The 11868-nt window shown below is 44.5% G+C and overlaps 1 protein-coding gene across 1 annotated transcript; it reads right to left on the bottom strand.

The window, feature by feature from the left end:
• Window positions 1-7215: 7215 nt before the first annotated feature.
• Window positions 7216-11377, bottom strand: LOC131479518 (antigen-presenting glycoprotein CD1d-like). Its single transcript, XM_058660485.1, has 6 exons — window positions 11296-11377; window positions 10161-10427; window positions 9479-9757; window positions 8742-9017; window positions 7889-8003; window positions 7216-7788 (listed from the first exon to the last, which is right to left on the bottom strand). The coding sequence occupies exons 1-6, from the start codon at window positions 11354-11356 to the stop codon at window positions 7767-7769; spliced, it is 1020 nt and encodes a 339-aa protein (XP_058516468.1). The 5' UTR covers window positions 11357-11377; the 3' UTR covers window positions 7216-7766.
• Between the last annotated feature and the right edge of the window lie 491 nt (window positions 11378-11868).

Here is an 11868-nt window from a genome sequence, read left to right as displayed (position 1 = left end):
TGATTTTACTTATTGTGGTTTGTACACAGCTCTTTGATTGAAGCTACTTGTGCCACAACCTTCTGTGAGTTTCAGGTCTGGGTTCTTATGTTAGATTTCCACTATAGTCTCCATAGACCCAGCAACTGACTCACCAATCTCCACCTCCTGTGATACCGTGCTAAGGCTTCACTGTTGTCTGTACAACCTTTCTCCCACTGCCTGTTCAAGCAGGTCCCAGGATTAGGATCACACCAAGTATCCTATATAGCTAAGTTGTTGGTGATGCTGATCTTGCTGGAACCTGTTAGGTTGAGGGCCACATGGACATATTTTGACCTGTACAATGCCATAGTCAGTATTATTTTCCTGTGGGACCAATGCAATGCACTGAGCTCAATGAGTTTGCTCCCAGCTCAATGCATGTACAGGTCACCATTGTCCCTGCAGTCTTAACTTCTATTCCACACCATATGTAATGGCACCTGATGTGTCACTACCAGCATTCTTGATCTGCTGGCCATCAGGTTCGAGGGCTACCTGGACCTATCTTGGGTGGAGCTGCTGGAAGGTCAAGTTGTTGCAGTTAACTGAGCCAGAAATGTGTTCACTCCCTGCTCAGTGCATGTACAGCCCTGTCCATAGCCCTTGCCTCCTTGAACAAAATTGCGCCCAATACAACTATAGGAAGCAGACTGGATTTTAAAATTCACCTGTATTCCCACTGCCGATCTGGGATCTGCTGCTGTGTCTCTGCTCCTGGCCAAATCAAACAGACCAGCAGGATAGGTAGCTCTTTGTCTGGGTTCACCTCCTGAGTTCCTGGTAGACATCCCTTCCTACCTTGTTGCTGGTGTAGTTCTGGCTGCCAGTGCAATTTGGATCGCAACTCACTGAATGCCACTGGGGTATCAGTAACTGCAACACCATGCCATTGTGTCCACTGCTTTAATATGTCTGTAAGTCTCCAGCTGCCCCTCTGCTGCTGTTCTGTCCTCTCCTATTTCCTGGAATGTGTCCTCTTTGCTTCACACTAATATTTCTCCATCTATTGGAACGTGTACTTACCCTATTCTGCCATCTTGATTCTCCCATCCTCTCTTTATATATAACTCTGCCTTTCAAATAAAATAAATAGGGGCCCAGCAGCGTGGCCTAGTGGCTAAAGCCCTCGCCTTGAACGCACCAGGATCCCATATGGGCGCCAGTTCTAATTCCGGCAGCTCCGTTTTCCATCCAGCTCCCTGCTTTTTGAATATGCACTGAACCAGCAGATGGAAAACCATCTTTAAAATTCTTATAAAATAATCAAAGCGGCATTCTATATTTAGTGAATGTCTTTTTAAGATGAAGGAACAATAAAGTTATTTCAGAAAATAAAAGCTGAGTAGACTTGTTGCCAATAATGAACACCATAAAATTTTAAGATGAATTTCCTTCCATTAAATAAAATGATATAGGTCAGGTATTAAGGCACAACAGGTTACGTTACCACTTAAAATGCCTGCATACCCAAGTGCCTAAGTTCAAGGTCCACCTAGACCTCTACTTCAAATTTAAAACCAGATTTTTGCTAAAGTACACCCCAGGAAGCAGCAGATGATGGTTTAAATTGTTGGATCCCTGCTGTCCATGTGGGTGCCCAGACCAAAATCCAGATTCCTGATTTTAGCCTGGCACAGCTTGGGCTCTTGTCAGCACTTAGACACTGGATCAGCAAGTGGACACTCCTATCTGCCTGTCTCTCTCTATCTATCTCTATCTCTCTCTCATTCACTCTCTCTTTTTCTCAGTCTCTCTCACTCAATCTCTCTTTTTCTTTCTCTCCCTTTGAAATAAAATGAAACTGCTTTAAAAAAAAAATGTGTATTTGCAGCAGCACAGTCTACAATAGCAAAGACAGGAAAACAACCCAGATGCCCATCAGAAGAGGAATGGAAAAAGAAACTTGTACATCTACTCAGTCATTAAAAAGAATAAAATTCTACCATTTACAACAAAATGATCCCAACTAGAGACCATTATGCTCATTGAAATACTCTAATCCCAAAAGGACAAACATCATATGTTCTCTCTGATATAAAGCAACCTTTATACAAAATGTAAGATCAATAGATATGTAGGTAAACATGTATATACATATATTCATCTAGAGGAACTGTGTAATGGAGCAAATATACCATGAAGTGAAGATGCATGGCTCCCAATAAACTGTTAAATATACCTTGACAATAGAATGCTGGACTTGGGCCCAGCAGCGTGGCCTAGCGGCTTAAGTCCTCGCCTTGAACGCCCCGGGATCCCATATGGGTGCCGGTTCTAATTCCAGGAGCTCCACTTCCCATCCAGCTCCCTGTTTGTGGCCTGGGAAAGCAGTCGAGGACGGCCCAAAGATTTGGGACCCTGCACCCGTGTGGGAGACGAGGAAGAGGTTCCTGGTTCCCGGCATCGGATCGGCACACACTGGCCTTTGCGGCTCACTTGGGGAGTGAAACATCAGATGGAAGATCTTCCTCTCTGTCTCACCTCCTCTCTGTATATCTGGCTTTTCAATAGTAATAAATCTTTAAAAAAAAAAGAAAGAATGCTGGACTTTCCACCATTGTCTATACATACAATGTCATGAAACACTGATGTTAAAGAATGATGGACTTAGGACTTCCATTTTGTCAAGATATATTCAACAGTTTCTTTGGGAGTCCATCTTGATCTGGAAGTAGAGATGCATACTGCATTCCATGTTCACATCTGCTTCTGATAGCTTACATTACACAGTTACTATATACACCCTGAAATGAAAATCCACAAAGCAAAATCAATAACAGAAAAAAGAAGAAAAACAGAAGAAAAAGAGAAATTTACAATCCCATGAAGCTAAATAACATGCTACTGTCAACTGAAGAAATGAAAAAGAAAATCAAAAACCTTCTTGAAGAAAATGATGCCACTGTATGATCTATGAGTCCGTGAAGAATTTAATGAAAATGTGTTTTTAAAAACGAAACCAAATTTTAAAAATCAAAATCCATAAAATAGAGTTTCCACTAATCTTTGTTGATGAGTCGTATCTCCTTTAGGCAAGAGACAAATGTGTTTTGTGATTTGATCCAGTTCACAAATCCATATTTCATTGATGAGTTTAAGTCATTTACATTCAGTTTTAATTTAACTAGGTGGTAATTTGGTCCTATCATTTTAGCAATGGGTTGTTCATTGTTTGATTTAGTCTTCTGCTGTTGTTTTACTGGATTTATTCCTTAAATTCCTGCATGTACTTCTCATTGTTGATAAGAAGCCAAACAAGGGTTTTGAATTCTGTATCCCCCATTTTCTCAGTATATTCCTCAGTTAACTCTGAGGTTGGCAAAGGCTTTTGCTCCTTCACAGGGGAGCCTTCAGTAATATTCATTATGCTTCTGTCTCTTTTTTGCTCTTCATCATTGTACTTCTGGTTTTCCCATTCTTCTCCTTAGAGCAGGTTTCTAAGCTGTATCACCCACAAGTAAGCAGTTTCATTTTCCTAATTTCGTTTGGTACCCAGTTCTTTGTTTGCAGTCACTCTTGCCACTCCCTCCAGTGAGTTTCAAATCTGGGCTCTTGTATTAGGCATCCACCATAATCTCTGTAACCCCATCTCCTGACTCACCATTTTTCTCCTCCTGTGATCCCGTGCTGAGACTATACCGTTATCTGTACAACATTTCTCCCACTTCTGGTTAGAGCAGATCTCAAGATTAGAGAAACATCAAGTTTCCTAAATAACTAGATTGGTTGTGGTGCTGATCTTGCTGGAACCTGCTGGCCATTAAGTCTGAGGGCCACACTGACATATTTTGAGTCATAAGATACCAAAGTCGGTATTATTTTCGATGTGGGACCAGTACAATGTGATGAGCTGGAAATAAATTCACTGCCAGCACAAGCACATGCACAACTCACTGTTGTACCTGCAGTCTCATAGCCCTTGCAACACTGTAAAAATGGTGCCTAATGTGCCATTTGTAGAGTTCTGGATCTACTGGCCATTAGGTCTGGGGTCTACATGGACCTATTTTGGGTGGAATCTGTAGGATATCCCATCGTTGCAAGCACTAAGCCAAAAAGGAGTTCACTCTCAGCTTAGTGCATGTGTAGTACTATCCCATAGCCTTTGCTCACTGCACAAAATGGCACCTGATGCAGCTCTCCTGGGGTCTGGGGTGCGAAATGCACCCTGTGCCTACACCACCAGTTTGGGGTCTGCTGCTCTCTGCTCCTGGTCAAATCAATCAACAGGACAGGCTGTTCATTGCCTGGGTTAACCAGCTGATGTCCCAGTGAATTCCCCTTCCATCTGGCTGCTGGTAGAGCTCCAGCAACTGATACATCTCGGATTGCCAGTCACTGAGTGCCACCGGGCTGTCTGGTCATGCAGCACCACACCATTGTCTCCACTGCTTTCCTGTGTCCGTAAGTCTCCAGTTGCCCCTCTGGCATTGGCCTGTCCTCAACTATTTCCTAGAATGGATCCTCTCTGTTTCACCCTGGATAATGATTCTCCATCTGTTTAAACATGTCCTTACCCCAGTGTGTCATTTTGCTTCTCACAAATAAATTATTTAAAATAAATGAATAAACTTTAAAAATTGATAGCTAAACTACATGGGAAATCACCAAATTTTAGAAATCAAATACTGAATTTTTACAGACATCTTGGATTTTACTTGAGAAGTGAGAAAGAGGTAGAAGTAGACAGAACAAGCTCCCATCTTTTGGCTCACAACCCAAATGCGTGCAATAGCATTTCAGAAGTGAACCAAATGCTTCCAGTTCTCCAACTGGGTGCCAGGAAACCAGTCATTAGAGTCAGTATCGCACCTTCTTGAATTAGTAGGAACTGGAGTCAGGAGGCAGAGCTGGGAAAACAACCCATGGAACGTCCATGCCTGCTCTCAATCACATGGTTTTAAATCATTTATGAGAGGAGAGGGTGGAGGGGAGAAGAAGTGAGAGAGGAGGACGGAGGATGAGGAAGTAGAAAGGAGGAAGGAAGAAAAAAGACAGAGGAGGAGGAAAGAGGAAGGAATTCTAAAATTGAAGAACTAGATAGAGAAAATAGATCAGTAGTTGCTAAGGCAAGTGTTGAGTACATCGTTTAAGTGCCATGAGGGACGGTTAGCAATTTGGTTTACTTTGGGTATTGGAATGGTAAGTAATGGAACTATTATCCTATGGAGAGAATCTATATTACAAAGTAGCAAAGCAAAAATCTAGGAGACAACTTTTGCAGGACATGTTGACATCTAGCACCACAGACAACTGTAAACATGTTTACTGGAAGAAGGTGAAGGGTCAGAACTAGACGTGGGAGTTTATTGGTCAGCAGGGAAGGGGAGTACTTGATCTTCCTTGAGAGGCACAGGGTAGCACATGCATTTCCATACATCACATAATCAAATGATGGTGGTCTTGGTAGGGCTAATGGGTAGGGATTGTGACTGAAAGCATGGTAAATCCACCTAGCAGTCAGAACTTCAAGACCACTTAGCCATCTGGTGATACAGACAGATTTCAGCCAACGTAGGAGATTTAAAACTGTTTCTCATTGTACTGCAAGGTAATTTTAAAAGTTTCAGCTAATTTCTCATTTGTTAATTCTGCAAGCTGATTTCAGAATTTGGGACACTTGAGCAGTTCTAATCTCTTAGGAAATAAGAAGGCAGATAAATGGGTTTGTATACCTTTATATGTGTGTGTGTGTGTGTGTGTGTGTGTGTGTGTACATCCATAAACACACTACAATTTCTGAACTATATACTTACAGACAACATATTCTCATATAAGTTATACTTCATTGAAGGTGATATGTTTTTAAAAACTAAAACAAGGCAGCGATTCATAACTGGAGAACTATTAACACCACTTGAGCACATATCTCAGAGCATGCCCCACATCCGGGACTTGGGGTAGGTGAGAAACTGGGTGGGGCTTCTCCCTCAATATCCCCCTTTACCTCAGATACATGATGGAAACAATATGGACATAATAGTATTGCCCACTTCCCTATCCCCCTGAACCTTTTTTTTTTCCTTTAATTAACTATGTAAAGATTGTCAACAACAATACAATAAAATAGATTAAAAAAAAAAACTCAAACAAGGGCCCGGCGGCATGGCCTAGCAGCTAAATTCCTCGCCTTGAAAGCGCCAGATTCCCTTTGGGCGTCGGTTCTAATTCCAGGAGCTCCACTTCCCATCCAGCTCCCTGCTTGTGGCCTGGGAAAGCAGTCGAAGACAGCCCAATGCATTGGGACCCTGCACCCATATGGGAGACGAGGCAGAGGTTCCTGGTTCCCGACATCAGATCGGTACAGCACCGGCCATTGCGGCTCACTTGGGGAGTGAAACATCGGATGGAAGATCTTCCTCTCTGTCTCTCCTACTTTCTGTATATCTGACTTTGTAATGAAAATAAATAAATTTTTTTAAAAAAAAACTGAAACAAACATGGTAATATTTCATAACAGAAAGCTTAAAAATGCACTACATATACGTGATTCATAGATGTATTCACGAAGGTTAGAGGGTAATAAAGGGTGTTAGATGTCAGATGATGAATTAAAGGAAGTAAACAAAGAAGAATGGAATTCTCTGTCTAAACAGTGCAATTTTAATATGTAAATGTGAAATAAACTGAGTAACAGTTTATTGCACCAGTCCACATTTGGTTAAGAAACTAGAAACAAACCTCCGGAGATTGACCAGAGGCATGCAGTTCAGTAGAAATATCACAAAGCAAGTGCATTAGACACAGATTCTGCAAGGCTCTGCAGAGGACACAGGGAGGAACAGAACCTTTTGGGGGCTGTCCACCACATTGACAGGGACAGGGCAAGCTTATTGCTAGCATGAGAATGTAAGCTCACCAAGTATGCATGAACTCTGGGCAAGTGCCTGGGACAGTCCCACACATCCTCACTCCTCCTCTGCTGCCCCCAGTGTACCACAGCTAGAAACTTCAACCCTTCCTCTCCCTGGAAACACTTCCCATTGTTCGTTCTATTAGAAACTATTAAAGGAATTCTGAGCACTATCACTAAACAGAAAACAAAACATGCATTAAGAGCTGCACAACGACAAACTGAAAACTGACTGACACTCAAACCACACAGAGTATTTACATGAGCTAAAATGAATTCCAGGATTTCCTGAAATGTTTTAAACTCAAAGTTTGCAGGAAGAAACGAAGGTTCCTGGAGAGAGAACTCTTCATTTCCAAAACCAGGTTGTTCATACAAGCATCAGAACTGCTGCAGTTCCAAGTTGCAGAAATTCCTAAAGGGCATCAGAAGAAGCTTAAACACACACATGGCCTAAGAAAGCAGAAAGTCATGGGGTTGCTTCACAAATGACCCTGCTTTAGCAAGCAAAACAAAACATGTCATTTGAGGGCAGTGTGACACCAAAAACAATGTGGGGTCTCACAGGTTTATTCAGGGTTATACATTCAATCTCCACAACAGTTCTGAGAGATAGTCAATATAGACACACACACTGACACCCCGGTCCCATTCCGCTACCCTGCAGCACATCAGAGTTTGCACTCTTCATCACAGAATCCAGTTGTAGTATAATGAACACTGAAGTTATCTTAGGCAACTCCTGAGAGGATGTGACCACAGCTGCCTTGTGATCTTCTCCTCTTCTTTGAGGGACCTCTCTTCTCACTCTCTATTTCCAAACAGCTCAGGAATGACATCCTGGAGAGCTGAGGTCCTGAATTCCAGAGAGCAGGTGTGGCAAGCAGTGTCATGGGATGTCTTCATAGGAGCTGTTAGAGGACAGACTCAGAGGGTCACTAAAGACAAGGAGAGCAAACAATGAAGGGCACAGAGGCTAAGGGAAGGAGGAAATGCAAAAATGACACTTACCAGTGCCTCTTAAGCCACATCCATATGGGTCTCCTAAAACATACCAATCCCACAATGAGCAGACAGCCCAGTACCACCAGTGTCCAGATCCAGATCCAGAATATGCGGCTTCGGTCTGTGAGAGGAGGAAACAAGATGGCCCTGTGCACAGCTCCCTCCGTACAGCAACACTTTCACTCTGAGCAACTCTCCAGATACTAGGTGCTTTCTGTTTCTTCCACTGAAAGCTCCAACATCTAATCCTCATAACATTAGCTCCCCCAACTGGCCTCACGGCCTGGGCATCCCTAATTCAGTTCCCTCCACCTCCTGATGGTAATGGCTTAGAGGGCTTGAGCAACAGCTCTGCAGGTAGGCTCACCTCAGCCTAACTCTACTCTGTTCACTCTCTTTGTGACTCTGGACAGATGACCCAACCGAACCCCAGTCTCTGCCTAAGTAAATAATGGAGACTGATGATGACTACAACAAATTCGGTGTGCAGGGCATTGACCAACACCCTGCAAACTCTCAGCAAGGCTAACCTGCCTGTCAAAGTCCCTGGCCCCCTCTCAACTGAGAAATGAATCCCCTAATTTGGGATTCTTAATTTGCCACCTACTTCAGGAACTCTCAGTGTGGGGCTTTGTTTCTTCTTCAACGTGGAACACTTTATCTCAGCACTTTCTGAATTCCAAGTCTTTGTTTCCTGTCTCTACCTGGAATGCCCTCCTTGTATCCCCCTCGTCCCACGTGCTCCTCTCTGAAACTCTTCAATCCCAGCAGTATCAAGCCCAACGCTTCCCCACTGCCTCCCTCTATGCACGAGGACCTCCTCCTCCCATTTCCAGACAGAGCTCCAGGGCTTCCTCACCCCAGTACAGGATGATGTCCTGGTCTCCTAGACTGCTGTGCTTCACCCGACAAGACAGGCCGGCTGCCTCTCTGCTCTCCACATCCACGGTCACTCGGAGATGCCACGTCTCATCAGCATTGGGAAGGATGTCACCCTGCTGTGCAGACTGCTCCTGCTCACCTCGCATCCACTTCACCCACACGGGCTTCGGGTAGAAGCCAGACACACGGCACACTAGCAGCAGACGGCCAGGCCCAGGGCTGGGGCCGCTGGACAGCCAGGCCTCAGGCTTCACTGGATCCAGCAAGAGAATAGGGGACAGGGTGGTGTGACAGTGAGGACTCTTCCTCTGAGACACCTGCCATCCCAGACCCAGCTTTGGAGACAAGGCCGCTCAAACCTCAGCTCTTTATCTCTTTTTTCACAACAGCTTACCCACATATTCTACCCTGCCTTCCCATGTCCGATAAATGCCCCCCCCAAAAAAACTCCTTCTATGTTCATATGTCGTCTGTCCCCTATAGCAGGGATCCTTCCTGCCACATCCCCATTCTGGCCCTCACTGTTAATTAATGTAATTCATGGTTCCCGCAAGGTGTACAGTTACCATCTGTGGGATAAATAAACACCCTCATGCTTTAACATGCCCTCATGGATCCTTCTTTGTCTCCATTGCGCAAACAGAAGAGAAGCCTGGGATGGAAAAATCCAGAGGAAACTGCCAATGAATGTGAGGGTGAGGAAGGCAGGCTCACCTTGCTTCTCCAGGTCTGATTTCCCTGCCTCAATTATGCCACGGACAAACTGCGGGAAGGTGTAATTCATTAACACTTGCATCACTGCACTCGTGCCTGGGTCCTTGTTGAGCTCTTGGACAACCACATCTACCTTTGGAGAAACATCTGGAGCTGCCTTATAAGAAGTTCCTTGGAAACTCAGGATAAGTGATCCTTGAAAAGCAACGTGGAAATAGCTTTCAGAGACATTGCCAGGGTGTACCTCGCAGCCAGCAAACACCTGGAGCTCAATAGGGTCTGCAGAGAGAAAAGATCACAGATCAAAGAAGGGTTCCAAAAATGGGAAGACTATTTTTGAATGACTACACCATTGTAATAAAATATGGGAAAGCAGTATGAGGGATTCCGGACCCTTGAAACTGATCATAAAATTTAAAAAATCATTAATTTTTTAAAATTAATTTTGAAAGAAATCTCAAATGGCAAAGGAGAAGAAATAGGTTTGGAAGTTTTATAACCTCTCAGAATTCAGGGTAATGACAGTGTGGAACAGGCAGGAACAAAGAGGACATCAGCTGGCAGAAGCAACAACCAGAAGAGGTAGAGTGCATCACTCAGCAGACAGAGCCAGTCTCTTAACTGGACTAACCCATCCACCCTTCCCCTTGGTGGATACCCAGGATCCCACGCCTCAACTCACATGTTAAATTGAGCAGTTTAGAAATTTTCTGAACATCATTGAAGACACTGAGTCGATAAACCAAAAACTCCTGTTGCAGCTGCTTCACCTGCTGCTGGCTGAATGTGCCCATTGACCAGGGCTTCAGGAACTGTATGGTGTCCGACTCATTCCTCCACCTGTGTGTCTGCAGCTCCCCCAACCATGCCAAGAAGTCTGTGCGTGCATGGCTGCTGTTAGGGAAGGACGAGATCTGGAGCATGTGAAAGGGAAAAGCTCTTTGTAGCACTGCAAAGAAAAACACAAAACAAAACAAAAAAAGATTGGATGGTGCTGGCATTGTGGTGCAGGGATGTGAGCCATGATCTGCTACCCAGTATCCACTATGAGCACCTGTTGGAGTTCAGGCTGCTCTGCCCAGGATCCAGCTCCCTGATGTGTCTGGGAAAGAGGCAGCACGGAGGTCCCCAAAGGAAAACAGGGACAGGGTTCCTGACTTCTGGTTTGGGCAAAGCCCAGACCTGGCCTTATCTCCATTGGGGGTGAGCCTCAGTTAAAGAACGATTCTCTCTCTCTCTCTCTCTCTCTCTCTCTCTCTCTCTCTCTCTCTTCTCTCTCTCTCTCTCTCTCTCTCTCTCTCTCTCTCTCTTTCTCTTTCTCTGTTTCGCTCTTTGTATGTCTGTGTGAGTGAAAGAGAGAGAGAGACAGAGAAACAGAGAGACAAAGAAACAGAGAGACAAAGAAAGAAAACCAGAGACAGAGAGAAAAAGAGAGAGAAACAGAGATTAATTACATCTTAAATAAGTTAAGTCTGGGAGAAAGATGATGAGCAAGAAAAAGGAGAGAGGAAGTGAAAGAGAAGGACATTAGGGGAGCACGCCAAAAGCTGAGCACCTCCTACAGTATAAGGAACAGAAAGTAAACATTGGAGAAGTTTGGGAAGCAAGGTAGGGTCCTGGAACTACAGGCAGCTCAGAGCCTTACAGGGAGCCAGGAGCTCTCTACCCTGACCATGCAATGTGCTCCCCTATGGCACTCCAACTGTGAGTCCTTTTTGCCCCTTGATCCCATCCATGTCCTCAGTCAAAACATGCTTTGTTTCACCCTACTTCCTCCCATCTATCAGTGTGTACCCAAGTGCACTCCTCTTACTTACCATCAGAACTTCCCCAAACCTTGTGCAGTCCCCAGAGCAGCAGGAACAGCAGCTGGCCCATGCTGCTGGGGAGCTCTGAACTTGCAGTCCCTGAGCTTGCCTGCAGGATTCCAATGCCTCCACCCACTTCCTCTGCCCTCCCCCTGCTGGGTGTGTTCTGCTCTCAAGCTCACAGTCAAACCACTCCCACTCTGGACTTACTGCTCTCATCTGGTCTCCCTACCTCTGAGCCCTGACTCCAGTCTAAGGGGTCCTGCTGCCAAGCTCCCTGACTTGTCACAATCCACTAGTCTTCAACCTGCCTTGTCCCTGTACAGCCTGGGAGCTGAAATGGAGAGATTCATAATTGCAGTTTCCCTTTGAAAGGAAGACAGGAAGTTGTGCCCCTTTTCTGACTCCCATTGGCTTAAGAATGTAAAGAATCCATGTAGAAGAAAAAGTGCTTGCTTCATCCATGGCTGTCTGCAGATGAAAAACCTGGCTGCTTTCAATTTGCATTACACACTTAGGCTTTCCCTGTATTACTTCAAGTGTGAGTATCGCTGCTATGACACACCAGACATTTAAAATGAA

This window comes from Ochotona princeps, chromosome 2, assembly GCF_030435755.1.
Source record: "Ochotona princeps isolate mOchPri1 chromosome 2, mOchPri1.hap1, whole genome shotgun sequence".
Classification (NCBI taxonomy): domain Eukaryota; kingdom Metazoa; phylum Chordata; class Mammalia; order Lagomorpha; family Ochotonidae; genus Ochotona; species Ochotona princeps.
This window is presented reverse-complemented; position numbering and strand designations above follow the sequence as displayed.